The following is an 18,708-nucleotide window of genomic DNA, read 5'->3' as shown; positions in this document are numbered from 1 at the left end:
CCAGGGCAGGCTTTGGGGGAATGGCTGGGCAGAGGATTGGGGTTAAGCAAGAGTGCTGCTCTGGCTGCATACGCTTAGGCTTGTGTGACTCCCAAGTCCTCGTGGCACTTACGAAATTAACCTGATTAATCAGAAGTAAGACGTGGCAATTTGTGACCTCATCCTCTGACTTCATAATCATTCCCAGTCCTGGTGACATCCCCTTTGCTTTAATGCTTTGCTGACACAAACGACCTGCTATATGACAAAGGTACGCAGGAGGGAGGTGGATGGAAGCTCCAATCACTGAAAATATTTGTTCATTTTACCATGCAATTATCCCCACGAAATGCAGTCACAGGATTTTCAGACAGACTTCCTTGCAGCCCCTTTTGTTCGGCCCTCAATCTGGAATACTGAGGGCTGGTTTCCTGGCCAGTCAGCATTCTGCACAGACCATTCAACTCATGGCAGCCCATGGCCACACCACCGTTTGTACATCGCGGCTCTGTTAACTCAATTTGGTCTTAAAAACTCTAAGGGAAAAATTACAGAAGAGAATTTTTATCTGGGCTGAGAGCGTGTAGTAAGTCAACACAATCCTCGCCGATGTGACTCAGAGTAAAGTCATGTAATTAATTTTAGATGAATCCAAATAGATCTAATAAATTCGCCCAGCAGATGCCCTATTAAAATTAAGAACGCTCTTAAGGCTTTCCACAAATACTGCAGGGTTGGGGAAGAGGGGGATTATAACTTTAGAGTAATGGTGGATTTTACAAGGCCATTTCTCTTTAGGCTAAGAAGAGTGGAAAGTTGAGACAATAAGATGGGAAATTCAGGCCCAAGGAGCTGACTTTTGAAGTATATGTTTTTGTTTAGAATTAACCTCATGTTGACAGTCTCCCCACTATCTAATTGTCTGGGTATCTGCTGAAGTCTAAGTCCAATTTAGCCTATGTAAGCATGGTCATGGAGAGGGAAACCAGCAAATGGCTACAGATGCCTAGAAATATGCTGTATGTGGGTAGCACTGCTCAAAGTCTCAAAAATTCTTCAAACAACCTCTTTCATTGCAGCAGCCCATCCAGCTCCAGAGTTTGAAATTCAGAGGCAAGTGCCTGTTTGTTTTTTGTTCTCCCAGGCTCGAGGCATGTCTGTATCACTGCAGTCTTAGCAGAGAGACCCAGCCCGCATTCTGCAGAATGGGAAATGACAATGTGATTGAATTGGGATCTCTCCACAAAGTAATCATTTCAACAAGAAAATATATTGTCTACATATTTACAAGGGTTAGAGCCCAAAGTTGTGTAGGAAGGGAATAATACATCAAAGCCTCGGCTGAAGACAACTGTAAAGTGTTCAATGTGGACGGCCGAAGGTACTGCCAGAACGCTTCCTCCCATATGATGTACATGTTAACAACCTGATGATATGATGATAGAAAGACACATAAAACAGCTATTTTTCCTGGCACGGAGCCCTACTGTAAACCTGGAGGTATTTAAATACCCCATCGCAGCCACGGCCCTGGCTGTGTGTAAGGATTAAAGGAAGCCATTGGAGTGCAGAATAGGTTTCTTCTGCAAGCATCACCTCCCTGCCAAGTTCTGGGGGTGGCGCATGGTACATCCATGCCATGCAATCTTAAGATGGGAACCACAAAACTTGGGAGATACAATAAAAGAGCAGGGCTCTGTCTTGCTGGCTTGTAGGACATTTGTACGAAGACAAATGCCAATTGGGGAAGGCCAGAGAGTCATGTGGCATGTCGAGACAAATTAATCTTTAAAAGTATACATATATTTCCCAAGATTTCTAAAGGACTGAGAATCAGAGTTCTGAGTCTCCATTATTCTTCCATTACATGCTGCAAACTCTCTGAGGTAGTCTGCTTCTGTATTAGGCCATAATACCGTTTCTGAGCCCTTGGTAAATGTTGCCACTTCCTCCTGCCCCGCTTGCTTTCTCATCTAAAATGTAACAGCTGACTGGGATCTGGTTTATGTCTTACTTGGTCCTGTGGCCAATTTCTCTTTAGTGTTCTACTGAAAAGATGCCATGAGAAACAGACAAGGGGACCTCAGGGCTTCTTCCCCTTTGGGTTCAGAGTCTCCGGAAGAGGAAGAACTGGCAAATGAATGACTGAGTAGACAATCGCTTTTAACCTGTCTATAAATACATGTTTATGTCTCTTGGTAATGGATTGCCCTTGTGAGCAAGTCATCATTTAAAGTTTAATTCTAATCTCTACACCAGAGATGGAGATACAGAATTGCTTGGGCTTTTCGCTCAAGCTCTCTCCCTCTTTTTCAAGATAAGGCAAATTAATTCATGTGTACTTTTCAACTGAAGAAACGATTAAGACCCAGCTGTGTCTGTGAAATTGTAAGTTGTGGTGCAACACTCGGGACTTGTTAATGCTTTTTTTGGCATGAAGAAGGGAGACATAGGTATCTAATATTAAGTGTTCTAAAAAGCGTAAGTTTGTTTGCCAAATTAACTTTCTAAAGACACCTAAGTTACTAAGTTTGACTTTTCTACACACAAATCTTAAATGATTGATGGACCACTGTAAAATAGCTTTGTTCAACAAAGATCATCTTTGGCAGGCTACTTCAAAGGCTTTACCACTCTAGAAAGATGAAAAGATATCCTCATTTTACATTATTTCCCTTATAGATCAATACTTATTTGAAATATGCCTGAGAATTATGCGATATTCACTGCATTATGAGCCTTCCTTCACCATATTCAGCAGCCCCACATGGGATTGCTTCTACTTCTAAGATTTAGGAGTATTTTCTACACATAAACAGCATCTTGAAGAACATACAGCTGGGCAGAACAGTATATCTGGCACTACTGTTCCACCAAGGCAGTATTTGACACTAAAATATACAGATAGAGAATTTTTTTCATCAACAATACCATTTCAGGGGATGCCTGGGTGGCTCAGTCAGTTAAGCGTCTGCCTTCAGCTCAGGTCATGATCTCAGGGTCCTGGGATCGAGTCCCACATTGGGCTCCCTGCTCATCGGGGAGCCTGCGTCTCCCTCTGCCCCTCCCTGCCACTCCTGCACTCACGCTATCTCTAATAAATAAATAAAGTCTTTATAAAAAATACCATTTCAGGATGTGGTTTCAGATTCTCCCTATAGTATTCTTCAGAATCTAAAAGGACCCATTTCTTTCTTTTTAAACATAGATTGTGTGATTTTATTTATATCTAAGGTCATTCTAGAATTACTGTGGAATTATGTAAACCAAGGGTGAACATTTCAACTACGGGGGTCAGGCAGGTAACAGAAATTAGCAAAGAGGGCGCATTATGGGGGGATGTGCGCAAGCGTGTGCATGTGTGTTGGGGGTGGGGGGGTGGCGCCTGAAGGGAACAGTCATTTAGGTCAATATGTCAGATATTCTGATTTTTATTAGAAACCTTTTTTTTTTTTTCAATATTGGCAACCACTTCAAATTTTTGAAAGATCCGGAGCTGGACAAACAAAACACGTCTGAGGGATGGCATGCTGCCGTAAACCTGCTGAGAAGAAAAGTATTTACATGAAAAAGAAAAAAAAATGTTTTCTCAGTCGTCCACACTTTTTGGAATGCTGTTTCGTAACTGTGAAATAGCCACTTATGATGGCCTTAAAATGGCTAGGACAGAGGAACTAATAAAGCTCTGGGGTCATGTGTTTGGGAGCAGCTTTGCAAAAGGGCTCAGATGTGCGGGGAAGGAGGGTGCGGTGGGTAATGGATACAGGTTTCTTATGTAAAACACAATAATCCGTGAATTCACAATGGAAAAGAGATGAAGCAGTGACCCTTTTTCTCTTAAATTTATCTTCAAGGCCATTTCATTTTATGGAGGTGAGTAAAGCTGACTTGCAAAAAAAAATCCTTCTTTGCTCTTTGGCAGGGTGAAGTAGAGAAATAAAGTCTCCCCGCTGAACTACTATGAGGTCAGAAGCCTTGCTGCTATATTTCACACTGCTACACTTTGCTGGGGCTGGTTTCCCAGAAGATTCTGAGCCGATCAGTATTTCGCATGGCAACTGTAAGTATCCACAATCACGTTGTCATTCTCTCCCTCTGTGGGCATCTCAGGCTGCATCAACCAGCTAAACACCCAACATTTTCTAAAATGTAATAAAATAGACTTGTTAGTAGACAACAGAGGGGTCTCATCAAATTGGGGAGACGGCTGTTCTGTAACTCCGTTAAATACTGTTGTGGCGACACGTGTGTGTGAACATGCGTGTGAGGATCTGAAACGTTCCTCAAGTACCTCTGATGAAGTCTCAGGCCACTAAAAGGAGGCCATCCTCGATCATGCCCAAAAACCAGCCATGGGAGAATATCTCTACTATCTGGGTATCGCCCGGAGTGCACATTCTCACATGTGGTTAACGCATGGGCATTGTTACACAATGAGAATGGGAAAGAAGATGACTGTTTTGGAGTACTTAGGGACAAAAATTAACTTTTCTTTTAGACTTAGAAGTAAAAAGTCTGCTGGACTCTGAATTCACAGAGGACCTATTTTAACTATAACTGTCTTTTGGCCTCCGCTTCATTGTCAAAAGGGTAGAAAGCCACATGATTAAGACAGTTGACTACTCAAGAGGGAAAGTCCTACCTGTCTGCGGGATCGAACAGCCCATGTACTGCTTCTTTTCCTTCCCTCCGAAAGACAAAATATTTTATCACAGTAAGGGTGAAAGGGAGCCCTTTAACCAAATATCCATTTTCCCAGTAGCCATCCCAAAACAAACTGAACAAACCCTAAGGAAAATATTTAGCATCTACAGTGGACACTAAGGAGATCCATCAATGTGTGGCTTTCTGCTGGACAGTCCCTGAAAAGGGAAATAATTTCACATGAAGGTGAGCTGGCAACACTTGGCACAGCAGACAGTGAGCAAACAAAAGTCAGGGCACACTCAAAGACCCAAGAACTGTGTAGTTCGAAATCACTAAAGTGGTGGTCCATCTGACTCAAGGTAACAAATCTTAATACACATTGATTAATTCCCATTTGGGACGGGTATTCTATCTCTGGTGCTCTGTAAAGAAGAGTCCCCAGCCCAAATATATGCTGCTGAAAATGAAATGTCAATGGACACTCCAATCCTTGACACTAGAGGGACAAGAATTGTCTTAGCAAGCTCCTTGATGAATGGATAAATGAAATCTCAGAGCGTGCAGGCGAAAGCACAAGATAATCCCGTACCAAGCTTGACTATGAGTCAAATATACCAAGGCTCCCTGATACGCACTGTGAGTAATGCTCAGATACTACAGGGGATTCAAGTGTAGGGGTCTGAGCAGGAATCTGTGAATGGGTTTCAAGTCATTATTTACACCCCACCCCCCCCCAAAAAAAACATTTTTAAATATGACCCATCCTTCTTTCCTTCTGAGTTTCTTTGGAGGACTGCCAGTGCTCTGGAGAGTGTAGGTTTAAAGGCAGAGAGATTTTTGAAATGTAGGTATTTCTAAAGGTCAGATATTACTACAAATTGCCCGCTCTCAGCTAGAGAGAACTGTAGGAAAGCAGAAATATGTTCATTGACTCTCTAAGTCAGGGAAAATTCCAGATCACCCGACTGGCTACACTCCGTTTGACCCTGTCCTGTCAAAGCCCCCGCTTCTGTGAGATTAGCCAATTGCTTAACTGAAGAGTGAACTTCCCACAGTTCCTAGAATGCCAACCAACCTAGCGGGGCTGCCTTCAATAGGAGATTATTCCAACTGGACGCCTGTGGAGACTGTATTTTTCTTCTGGCTCCTGGACGAGGGTTCTCGCCTCCAGACCACATTGCCTTTGTGGTGACTGATGGGAAAGCTGCTTTGAAATAGTTTTGTCCGGAGACAAGATCTTTGGCAGGCTGCCCCCCAGGCTTAGCACTCTAAAGAAGATGAAAAGAAAACTGGAAGAAAAGAGCACCTTCATGTAAAGGGTTCACTTGCAAGTTTAACCCCCCCCCCCCCGCCCCTGGCAAAAAGAGGGACAAGTCAGAAATTGTGACACGGAGAAAGAGAGGTCCAGGCTGATTATCATCTGGAAATGAGACTGTAACATGACTGTCCTCACAGAGCCCCTGTCTGTCACAGGCCTTCCTAAAATCACAGACTCCTTGGAAATGGAGAGCGGTGGCATGGACTGACTTAAGTACGGCTTTCTTTTTGGGACCAGCCCCCATCCTCTCTCTGCCTTGTCGATTCTTGGCTTGACTTCCTCTCCCTCTCTTGCCCCATCTCTCCTTTTCACAGATACAAAACAATACCCGGTGTTTGTGGGCCACAAGCCAGGACGGAACAGCACGCAGAGGCACAGGATGGACATCCAGATGATGGTGATCATGAACAGAACCCTCTACATTGCTGCTAGGTGAGGCGCCTTTTGCTCACGTCTACCCTCAGAGGGGGGCTTCCACCGTGATCTCAACCTGGGTCTCAACTGACTTATCACTGCACACTGGGAAGAAGAAACAGAAATTATGTCTGTGATACTTGCATGGCTGTGAGCACAGATAAGGAACAGGTCAATAAGAACAGTGCTTCATTCTTCTAAAGCACTCAGGTGTTCTCAAACGACAAGCTATGCGACATAAACCAAAAACCGTGGGCCACATTACAGTGTCCTGCGAGTACCCCACAACATGTCTCAGGGAGCAATGCCAAAGCCCTTTTCAACGATTTTACTTCACAAATACGTACATGGTACATACTAGTTGTATGTGCTGTGTAAGTTTTTTATAAATGTTCATTCATTCAATCCTGGAAAAGAACCCTAGTTCAGTGAAGGAGCTATTACCTCCATGTCTTTAAGGAAGAAACCCAGGGAGAGAGAGGTGAAATGCCTGGACCAAAATGACCAAGGCAGGGTTTGAAGTGGGGTGGCCTTGCTCCAGAAGCTGGGCATTTACTCCCAGTACTGGGCAGCCTACTGAGGAGGAGAGATGGTACTATTTGTCCTGGCAATAACTTTCTACTAGCTTTTGCCCATGAACAAAGCCAGTGTGGGTATTCCTTAGCAAGTGTTCCACTGAGGTCCTCAGTAGGTGCCTCGCTGGTAGAATATCAGGTCCTTCTTTTTTTTTTTTTTAAGATTTTATTTAAAATTTTTTGATGGAGCACAAGCAGGGGTAGGAGCAGAGAGAGAAGCAGACTCCCCGCTGAGCAGGGAGCCCAACGCTGGGCTCGATCCCAGCGCCCTGGGATCATGACCTGAGCCGAGGGCAGATGCTTACCTGACTGAGCCACCCAGGCACCCTCATCAGCTTCTTTTTAAATATCATTTTTAGATCCCTAAATGTAGCAGGGCTGGAAGATTACATTTGTAGTCAATTATCTATAGGCTGGTCAAAACAAATGATTAAACACTGGATCTGTGAGAAATAGGTTGAGTCAAGAATCTTCTATGATGATTCACTCAGCAATTGAGTCTCTAGGGGGAAAAACAGGGTAACGGACCTCATATCTGATGATTTAGTGTGGGTATGGACTGCAGGTCCAGGGCGGCCCTGAGTTAGGAGCAAAAAAAGAGACCATTATCCCAGCTCGTTAAAACCCAGACAGTGTTATCCTAACCCCACCCCCACCCCACAAAAAGGAGAAATATAAGGGAAAAAAGGAGAGAAACACATTCATGGTTTTAAAACTCTAAAACAGACTTGCCTTTTGGTAAAGGTCAAATTTGTAAGACCCCAGCACTGACCTGTTGGTTTCCACTCTACACACAGCCACTTGCCTTCAGTACCCACCCTTGGGAAAATTCCTGAAGGAGCTTCCTCGCCACCATGTTTAGGGTCTCTCCTCTCCCTTCAATTTCCCAACACTGCCCAGAGAGATCCAGGTTCCTGGGCAGCAAGTGACACGAGATGTAAAGCCCAATCCTTCCCCCAGGCTCAAACCACAGCAACACAATTCAGTTTTGCTCACTGGAGCGTGGCGGGGGGGGGTGGGGAGGGGGTTAAGAGGAAGTCCTCGGATTAAGTCAGTTTGTGTTCAAATAACTGAATTCAGTTAAGTACAGCTTATGAATCCTGGGATATACACACGGGCAGGTGGGAATAACCGTCCACTCCGGCCTTAGGTTTAGCATAAAGCACGGTTTCTGTTTGCTGGGCAATGTGATCTCTTGGATATTGAAAAAGATTTCATTCACAGAATCCTATTTTTAAAATAGGCTTCCCAGTTCTTCCAGACAATTGGTGTCAGCCATCAGAAACCAAGTCCCATCCAGAACCCAGAGACTGACTGAGCCTTGATGGCAGGAACCCCTTTCAATTCTGCTTTATTACTATCCATTTTGAAAATTCTTGTTTGTTTGTTTGTTTAATCTCTAAACTGCTAATTAACATAAACAGGCCATGCCAGAAAGGGGCAATCCCAGAGCTTTCTGAGGAATTGCCAGTGCATATTAATCAGCTGTTAATTTACAATTCATATATTCAGCTCCTACTTAAAAGTTTTCAGGGGAGGGAGAGCAAGGAAAAACCTAGAGTCATCTCAAACCTGATACCAAAGTAATAGGCAATTCCGTCCCAATAATGAGCCTGACTCACAGCACCACCAATAAAGGCAAACAAGTAATAAACGAATGCAATAAAACTGCCTTGAAATTAAAGGGCAGGGTGATTGTGGCTCCCTACTGAGGTTCCAAGAACTTCCCACTTCAGCAATTTACAAAACCAGGCTCCCCATTCTCCCCCCTCAGCACACACACACACACACACACACACACACCTACCCACCCCTACACACACACACACACACACACACACACACACACACACACACACACACACACACACACACACACACACACACACACACACACACACACACACACACACACACACACACACACACACACACGAGACTCAAACACTCAGAGTTGCAAGGAAATTTTGTAAGCCAACCGCCTTGCCCCCAACCTTTATTTTCACATGAGAAATCCTGTTTTTATTTCTCTTTTTCTCTGTTGTACTTTGCCTAAAACAGTAGCAGATTTCCAAAGAAGGTGGGAGGAGGGAGAATTAAAGTGAATCCTGACAGCAGATCATTCCTTTCCTTTTTTCTTCCCCACTCCCTCCACTTTCTCTTAAGTAATGAGGGGGCCTGAAAGTCTACATGGGAGCCTTGAGGTCCTGGTTTAAAGCTGTGGGTAATTTTCCAACCCCAGGACTTCCTGCGTTTTAGAAAAAGTCAATGTTATTTCAAGGGAAAATGAGCTGTTTTGCTTTCCCTCGCTAGCCCCCCATCTCCCCAGTTGAGTGAGTTCTTTTCTTTTTCTTCTGAATTCCAGACAAAAACGCCCTTGTGCTCAGCTCACACAGAAGGGGATGTTTAAATATAGCCCCACACCTGAGCTGCTGATTCTGTTTCTTCCCTTCCAGTGGGGGGAGATTGGCAGCAGATCGTGAAGGCAACCAAATTCTCAGCAAAACAGGAAGGTGAACAGAAGCAAGAAATGTAAACTTTAGCTCAAGTACATTTTAGACCTTAACTGACCATCACTGTGTGAAGAAAATACTGCTTTCTGGAAATAATTTCACTGTTATCGTCTTCCATCTTGTCAATCACATTATCAAAGTGAAGGCTGGAAATAAGTTTTGTACAGGGAGAAACAGCCAGAGATGAGCTTTTTGTTAGCCCCCATGATGAACGAATGTGGTTTGTTGCATACCAAGTGTTTGGTACATGGATTTGAAGATACCGAAAGGGCATGGGGAAACCTACCCGTGTTCTGGTTTTTGGATCAATTTAACTTTCGAAGTCCTCTCTCCTGAACTATGTACATACAGGGATTCTAGTGCTGGTATGAGTGGCACAACAGCAAAGTTTTCATAAAAAGGTGCCCCTTTCAGCAAGATGCCATGATTTGTCAGAAGTAGCAGAGTGTGATCGAGAGACATGTCTTGCAGGCTGAACTGTTCCCTTTTTCTTGCATGCGGATGTCTCTTTTCTAGTATCGCAGATATGGATTTATCTGCCTTGAATGAGATATACACTCATTCAGGAGAAAATTAACTATCTTGACTCCTGTGTTTGACACTGTATCAATTTCTCATTGTTTACAGGGACCATATTTATACTGTTGATATGGACACCTCACACACAGAAGAAATTTATTGTAGCAAAGTAAGTAGTTTTAAAACCATATTTCTAAAATGAAGGGCTTTAGGATACTTCTTAAAGGGAATACGTATTTCAAATGCACTAAGATGACATGGCTAATAACTGGGAATGATTTGGAACATTTTTTTTGCAATCCTACAAATTTGGGGCGAATCCCTGTTTGGAAACAGCTATCCACTTCATAGTTTATTCACCAAATATGTGTGCCTGTGTACTTTGGAGTTATAGGTCATCTCCAAATTCCTTTAATAAAATACTACCATGTTTGTCCAGGAAAATATCAGTTTTCATATGTAAAATTCTGCCCCACAAATGTTTCAATGTTACGTTTCCATGTCTTGCAGTATTAAGTTTGATTTGCCTGTTGTGGCTCAGCAATCTGATCATTAACCACTTCAGACAGACATAAAATATAACCTAAGCTTCCCCTCTAACTCCACATGGAGGTATTTTAGTTAATAAAATCTGCCACAGAAGTAGACGATCCCTTCAGTCCATGAATTTACGTGGAGTGGAACCTGAATTAAATCTTTGTCCACCCAAAGTGAATGTCCCCTTTATGTTTAAGTAAATGACTTCCATATTTTAAGGAAAAAAAGCACGCTTTATGAAAAGTGATTTATCAACTGAAAGGAAAGGGCAAGGACGTGTAGTTTATCAAAATGAGCGTCATTTAGCAAGTTGATTTGGATATTTTATGAGAAATCACCACGCTGTTGTTTGTTCTTCTTTCCTTTTCTCCTTCATCTATATCTCAAGGAGAAGAAGATCATTCTGTAGTTTAATGAATAGATAGGAGTTCAAAATTAAATGAATGGTTCCCATCTCTGATCTTTTGTTGTGATGGTGAATTAATCATGGAGAAAGGGTGCGGAAAGCTTTCAATAAATATATGTTCAGCCTCCGTCTCCCCAAGGGAACTCTTACTTCTAAAATCAAATGCAACCACCTCTGGGCTCTAATTGATTTCTTTCTTGATCCCTGCAGAAACTGACATGGAAATCGAGACAGGCCGATGTAGACACATGCAGAATGAAGGGAAAACATAAGGTAGGCAATTTTCATTTCTCCTGCAGCTGCCACTTTGCGTTAAGTTTTTGACTATTACCTCCGGCCATAGATCGTGATGTGGAATGGATCGCCCTAGTCCCTAATTGCTTTTTCCATCAACTTATTGAAGGCTTTAATTTGCAAAAATAGTTTGCTTTTAATGTGATGAAATATTACGACAGCTACTAGGGCTACATCATGAACTATTGAGGGGCACTGGGGATTATGGACACCAAGTTGGCCGCCCCGACTCTTCCGAGCACACTCTCCGGTAGCCCCCTGCACAGACCAGAGTCCTCAGGGAGGCTGAAGAAGAGCTCAGAACAAAGCTGCTGCAGACAGACAGGGGTTTGGGCCCTTAGTCCCAGAACAGCATAAAAACACACTTCAGCCAGGAGCCTTGCCCATCAAGGGACCCTGGGACATCTGGCATTAAAATTAATAAGATGGAAGGTTGGCACTTCCACGCTCATTCTCTGTGCTATGCTTTTAGTTACTGTTAAAAAAAAAAAAAGCCATTGTCGTCAATGTCATCTTTTGGTAAACATCAGAAGGAGCTAGACTTCTTAAGGGGGGGGGGGGACACTGCAGCCACCTTCCTTTTTAACCTTGCTGTCAGCAGATGGTGGTAGACGGTGAAGGATGCGCTTCCATATTGGACAGACTGGATACAAAAGAGTTTGCATTATTTTTCAGGATGAGTGTCACAACTTTATTAAAGTCCTTCTAAAGAAAAATGATGATACTCTGTTTGTCTGTGGAACTAACGCCTTCAACCCTTCTTGCAGAAACTATAAGGTAAATGCAGTTTTGTCAGTTGGGGACCACATGGGCTGGACGTATTCCGTGATTTACTGTGATTGTACCTGCAGCAGCCTAAGAGGGGTAATTCAACACCATCTGGGTTCCTCTCCCTCATTGGATTTAATGTACTGCTCCACATGAGTGATCCTGAGCAGGCTCCTAAGCTTCCTGTTTGTGCAGGATTGACTGACACATCTTTAAGGAGCCTACCCAGCAAAGTTAGTTTCTCTAAGACCCTATTCTTCATTGTTCAAAACGCCAACAGACTTTTTCATGTATACCGTGTGGATTTCCTCTTTCTCTCTCCCACCCCACCGTCTCCTCGCAGCACAAAAACACACTTAGGTTGTGAGTGATTCCTATTTTAAGAGGTATCTCAAAAGCATGCCACTGGAAACTGTGGACTTTCTTCCAGGAGATATTTCTAAGACCGCGGAAATTTAATTCCATTTAGCACTCAGTTTACCTGACAGTGGCCTTACCCACTGGGGCCTCCATGCAAGGGAGGATTAACAAATCCAGCTGGCTCTGAGCGGCAGACAGAGGTGCTGTTGAAGCAGCAGGAGCAGAGGTGGCCATGAGCTAAGGTCTTGGCTTCACATCTGTCAGCCCCCTTGCCCGTTCTTTCTGCCACAGCCCTTCTTTCCGCAAACATGTACTGTGTTTCTCACTTGGTCAGGCACTGAGGCTGTAAGGCCAAAGAGGAGGCCTCCATCCTTAGGGAAGCCAGACAGGGAGAAGAGAAATATCATTGCACGGGCCACTACCGCGGCGACTCAATGCAGAGCATTATGGAAGTACAGCAGAAAGGCGCTAAGCTTAGCCAGACGTGAGGAATCAGAGAAGGCTTCCAGAAGGAAGTAGATGACCCCTCTCTTCAGATGCTCCCCGCTGCTGTTCTCACATAGGGAACATGAACGCCCCCAGTCCGGGAGACACCCTCAAGCTCTGTGACTATCCACGGCCTGACCCAGTCCCTCCCAACAGGTGCTCCGCTCATTTGTGTGGGGTACACAGTGGGTGAGAAGGCTAACCTTTGTTTTAAAGAAGTAGACGTTAGCCGAAGGAGGAGAGAAGGGTATTGCAGGCAGAGGGAACGGCATGAACAAAGGCACTGAGTAAGAAACATTCTGTTGAGCTTGAGAAACTTCCTTTGGATCTGAGTGCTGGACCCTGAGGTGACAATAACTGAGAAGTGACAATAACTGGAGAGGTAGGGGGTGATGGGGATGGGGACGAAGGGAAGAGAACAGATTCAGAGAAAAACCAGTAGTAGTTAAGAACTGATAAGCAGGGGCGCCTGGGTGGCTCAGGCGGTTAAGCGACTGCCTTCAGCTCAGGTCATGATCCCAGGGTCCTGGGATCCAGCCCCGCGTTGGGCTCCCTGCTCCGCGGGGAGCCTGCTTCTCCCTCTCCCTCTGCTGCTCTGTCAAGTAAATAAATAAAACTTTAAAAAAAAAAAAAACAATATGCAGCCCAGGATAAGGAGAGGGAGGGGTTAAGAATGACTGCTAGGCTCTCTCAGGGAAGGGGATGGATGGAGCTGCCAGCATTGGGGATGGGGAGTAAGAGCAGCAGAGCGCTGGGGCTCGTGGGGGCCGGCTGTGAGAACGTGGGGCTTCAGTTCTGCGCTCTGTGAGGACGCCCAGCCCAGTGGATGGCACTGCCTGGGGGATGTGAACAAACAGAGCTAACAAGATGGATGGGTGAGCCCTGATTTAGGGAGAGCCGTGGAGCGAAATGCACATTAAGGTTTCACCAGCATAAAGTGAACCCCCTTGGCGTGTGAAGAATGGGAAGAGAAATGATGGGCTGATAGCCAAACCAGAGGGCTCACCAACCTTTCGCCGGACAGTTTTTAAAAGACCCTCAGCCTTCACACTGGCATCAGAGGCGGGGGGGTCTTACCCTCATGCTCCTCTTCTACTTGACACTTACAAGTGGGCCCCAGCAGGGCCCAGGTTAGGGTGAGGCAAGGGAGGCATGCGCCCCAGGCACAAAATGTAAGGGGCGCACCAAAAACATTCAGTATCAAGGGAAGGTAAGTGATATTTTTAATGCAGTACTTTTCAAAATCTAAATTAATGTAAAAAACACTATCCTAAAATAGCAAACTTCTTAATAATGACAGGATCTATTCGGTCTATAGCAGGCAGTCGGGCCAAACATTTCCTCTCGCCAGCGACAGCGTAACAGCTGACGTGACTCCAATTCTCCTACTTAATATTCCATCCCTGTTTGTCATTGTTTAGGACTCTTTAAGATTAATGCTTTTCACAATTCCCAACCAATTCCCTAGCTGGAAAGCTATCTTTCATAACAAACAACAGGTTTTCTTGGCACTGTGATACACAGGCTGGGGGAGTGGTCTAGCTCATTCTTCCCGCACGTGTTCCATTCCCCCGGACGCCTCACCTGTGTGGTGAGACCGTCACCTCTCGCTTGTTCTAGCCACACCTGCAGAGACCCGTTCAGGAGCCTGGGCCTCTCAGAAACCACACAGGGGATGCTCTTCCCGCACAGTCCTGTCTGTCTGCCTTGGCAGTGCTCAGAGAAGTGGGCTTTCAGCCTTGGGGCAGAGCAAGACTTTGTGGATGGTGTGAGACCAGAATGTACTTGGCTGCAGGAAGAATGGACAGTCTCTCTTAAGTGCTTTTTATGAACAGATCAGGACTATAGGTTCAAAGCAAAAACAATGACCAGTCTTCCCCCACCCCACCCCCTCAAAAAACCAAGTCTCTTAGTGCAGAAGAATCAAGTTGATTATACTAACCTGAAGCAGGAGAGTGACAAATTTTTGGTCTCTACCTCTGCACCATGCCCCAATTTACACAGTTTTAAAAGAGAAGCAAGCTGAATGTAATAGAAAGATTAGAGCCCCAAATAAGATTATCTGGGGAAGAATTCCATAGGCCACCCACTATAAATCTAAAACTACACTCCATGTCTTTTCCCTCCTGCTCTCTCTAAACCTCTTGAACTTGTGCAAAAAGTCAGGCTGGTTCTTACTATAATTACCTGTACCCTCTGGTGATTTAATTTCCAGGGGCTGCTGTTAAGTCTGAGATTTGGAGACTACCACAAGGATTAGTCCCAACTTCATGGAAAGAGGATTTCACCATGGCATTGTCTCTGGACCTTTCCAGAATCACAAACCGAAACATTAATACTTCACTGCTTCTTGCCTTTGACTTGCTATAGCTATGGTTCTTTTTTTTTTTTTAGAAGTAGGTATATTTAATAACATAAATCCCCCTTGTATACTGTCTCCCCATTGCCAAGATTACAGCATGCACTGCTGGGGGTAAAGGCATTTCCACTGCGTCACTGTGTATTAAGCATTACTTCTGGATACTTGCTAGACCCACAGACCACAAAGCCTGTCACAATTCAACACGATGCTCTTATTGGGATAAAATATATATTAAAAAAACAAAAAAACAAAAAACCTTTCATAAAAGTATGCTGAGGGGAGAAGTGTGCATTTAAAGGATGTCTCACCTGAACATCTCTCCCCTAAAAATACATGTTTTTAATAAAAATGCTATTGGGATTCTCAAAAGTTTGAACAGATAGGATGGGCTTCAATCGGAGCTATCTCGAAGCAGTTACAGAAGTTCTGTCATATTCCTGAAACCGTTTCCTGGGGGTTGAGGGCAAAAAACACGACTGGACAACACTACCAGCCACTCAGTAAGCACCTCGCTCCTCCTGCACGACTTCAAACACCTTGATTTAAGGGCCCCTCACTCCGTGCCTTTCAGTGGATCCTCCCTGGGCACCACTGCTGTCTCAGGCTTCTCTTCTTCCAGTTTTGTATCTACAGTCAAACCAGGCAACTACCAGGTGTAAACAAGATACCCTCAAACTACAAAAAGAAGACTGAACCACAGAGGGTTATAAAAACATTAATGACATGGAGGAGATAATTTTATGGACTCTGGTACTGAGCTGTAAATGCTAGGGAGATCCCATGGTGTAAGGAAAAAGACCACATGGTAGAAGGCAGAAACCAACGATTTACTGGTCAAGGTAGGCCAACCTCTGACTAATGTTAGGGGCTGGCCAAGAGAAGTTTCTTTCCTGTTCCCATCACAGTTGAGTGCAGGTCAGTGACAGAGGGTCTGCTCCACTAGGTTATGCAGGAGGCTTCAGCCTGCTCCTACCTCTGCCGTCTCCTAGGATCTTGGGATTCTGGACTAGATCCTTTGTATCTAGCGGGGCAGAAGTAGAGAGAGAGAGAGCAAGAGTGGAGGACACTGTAGAGGCAAGCCCTAGGGGCGGCACATGGCTTTCCACCCCCGTTCTGTTGGTCAGAGCTCCTTCCAGGATCACACCTAACTGCAGGGAAGGGTGGGAAATGTAGTTTAGTGTGACGTGGAGGAAAGGGAAACAGAATTTGGTGAGGCTTTACCTCACTAGCAAGGCTTCAGCACACCCACAAATCCTGTGAAGCTAGGTGGGTAACCTGCAGGAGTAAGCTAAGCAGGGTGTACGTATACTTTGTGGGTAAAGAGGCCTCAGTCCTGGAGTCCATATGATTGTTTGAAGAAAATAGCAGGGTGGTCATTAGTTCGCTTACAGCTGGTTGCTGCCACTTGGGTAAAAAAAAGGCTTGACTTTTCCACTTGCTCAAAAATAAGAAATCAGGTTTCATTTACAATCTCCTTATTTTAAAATAGAGCTCAGTTTTTCTTCTTTCTTTTCATTCTCTCTCACTCCCCTCCTTCTTCCTTTCCATACTAAGATGGCCAAACAAACCTCACTGACAGACCAGTTATAACCTCCAGCATGCAGAAACAAGGCCTGGGGTGAGCACACATGTGGATGTCAAATGGCAGCCCCACTCCTGACCGCCTTTGACTTGTGTGAGCCCCTTACCTTCTGGACCTTTCCATCTGATGTACATGATTGGAGGCTGGGACAGGTTTCTGAAGCTGGTGCAAAAGGCCACCTGAGCTCTGCTTGCATCAGTGCTTCTGCACCTCTCCTGACACAGTACTCTTCTGCCAGCTAGCCACAGGAAGAATTCCAGTGTCTTCTACTGGGATTTAACCCACAAAGGCAGGGCTCCTTAGGCAAAACAAAAACCAAAGACTGAGATCATTCTCTACAGAGTTTATGACTCAACATTTAATCCAGAGGCAGTGGGGGAGGAAGAGAGGAAGTTTTCCCAGTGACTGCCTTAAAAATTCCTTTTCCAAAGAAAAGACGCTTATTTCTAGGCTGTTCCAAAAGGATATGGGAATCTATTTACTATAACAGTTAAGAGTCAAGGAAACATGACTGAATCTCAGACTCTCCTAGCTGTAGAACCTCAGACAAGTGAGTTCATCTCTCCAAAGCTCAGTTTCCTCATCTGAAACCAATAGACGTATCTCAGAGGGTATTTGAGGATGCTCTGCACTATGCATATGAATTACTTCGCACGTTAAGTGCTTTATAAATATTAGCTGCTATGACTACTGTTGGTTGTTATTGTTCCTAATGAAGTCCCATTATTTCATTTAGATGGATACTCTGGAACCTTTTGGGGATGAATTTAGTGGAATGGCCAGATGCCCATACGATGCCAAACACGCCAACGTTGCACTGTTTGCAGGTAAACCACCTGATTTCTTCCCGTTGCATTTGCCCTCTCGCACCTACTGCTGTGAATCTGCTCTGGAGGATTCGCCGAGTCACAGCTGTACTTTGATTCTCTGGTGAATACCGTAATTAACAATGCCTTTTCCATTTGAAATTCACATAGAAATTGTACTTCTGCTTCCTACAAGGAGTCTCCACCACCCTTCCCCGGGCCTGTCTGCCTTAGAAAAGGGATCACAGCTTCGCACCAAATGTGCAACACATTGTTTAGGGCATGTTTGGGTTCACATAATCAAAGATCCCACCTCGAATGGCCAGTGTAGATTGATTATTCAAGGTAGGACCGACTTTGGGGCTGGTAGGATTCAACGGCTCAGTAGCGTCATCTGGGACACAGGGCCTTTTCACTTCTCTGCTTTCTTCCAATTCTTTGTCGGAGAGGGATGGGCAGCTCTCACAAACACGGGGTGGCCGCCAGCTCCAGTTAGGGCTACGTGTGTTCTTGTCCACATCTAGAAGGGGAAAGGGAGGAGACAAGGTAAGCTGCAGGAAGATCTCCAAGCAGGGAGGCCACCTGCCCACAAGTTTCCAGCAGACACCTCAAATACCATTTACCTGATAAGGGTGCGTGCTTCTCTCTGATGGAAAGATAATGGGGGATGGGGGGGATGCGGATCAGCTTAGGGTGACGCATACTCCTCATCCTCTCCCCTTCCTTCCCCTACAAAGGATAGAAGGCTCAGCAACTAAGCCATCAACTTCAGATTGGGATTCTCGTGTATATGAGTGAGTGTGTGTGAGTGAGTGTGTGTGTGTGTGTGTGTGTGTGTGTGTGTGTGTGTGTGTGTGTGTTTTAATTAGGAATTTATTTAGGAATTCATTGCCAGCTGTGTGGAGGTGGGTGTGGGGAGAAGTGTTGGTATAATAGTGATTGTTATAGCATGTAATAAAGCAGTTAGCTATAATTTCCACCACAACAGCTCAAAACTGGCACATCCCAGCTCGATGAGGAACTTTAGAGTTTTGATTATGAAACAAGCTTAGCTCCTTGAACCCCATCCTCAGTACCATGCATTTGTGAGCCTCAATCTACAGTCCGAGAGTGGAGAAATGGCTTGTGCCAAGAAGGGTTCC

General features: G+C 44.7%; 1 protein-coding gene across 2 annotated transcripts in view; it reads left to right on the top strand.

The window, feature by feature from the left end:
- The first annotated feature begins 3,923 nt into the window (after positions 1–3,923).
- Positions 3,924–18,708, top strand: part of SEMA6A (semaphorin 6A) — a 57,669-nt gene continuing 42,884 nt past the window's right edge. For both annotated transcript variants that reach the window (XM_028092651.2, XM_028092650.2), the window contains exons 1-6: positions 3,924–4,039; positions 6,259–6,376; positions 10,074–10,134; positions 11,119–11,181; positions 11,878–11,979; positions 17,497–17,587. In XM_028092651.2, the coding sequence (XP_027948452.1) occupies positions 3,940–4,039; positions 6,259–6,376; positions 10,074–10,134; positions 11,119–11,181; positions 11,878–11,979; positions 17,497–17,587 (535 nt within the window). In that variant the 5' untranslated portion in view covers positions 3,924–3,939. The remainder of the gene's footprint in view (positions 4,040–6,258; positions 6,377–10,073; positions 10,135–11,118; positions 11,182–11,877; positions 11,980–17,496; positions 17,588–18,708) is intronic.

This window comes from Eumetopias jubatus, unplaced genomic scaffold (genome assembly GCF_037043125.1).
Source record: "Eumetopias jubatus isolate StellerSeaLion01/CBP00866 unplaced genomic scaffold, mEumJub1_p1.0 scaffold_5, whole genome shotgun sequence".
Lineage (NCBI taxonomy): Eukaryota > Metazoa > Chordata > Mammalia > Carnivora > Otariidae > Eumetopias > Eumetopias jubatus.
This window is presented reverse-complemented; position numbering and strand designations above follow the sequence as displayed.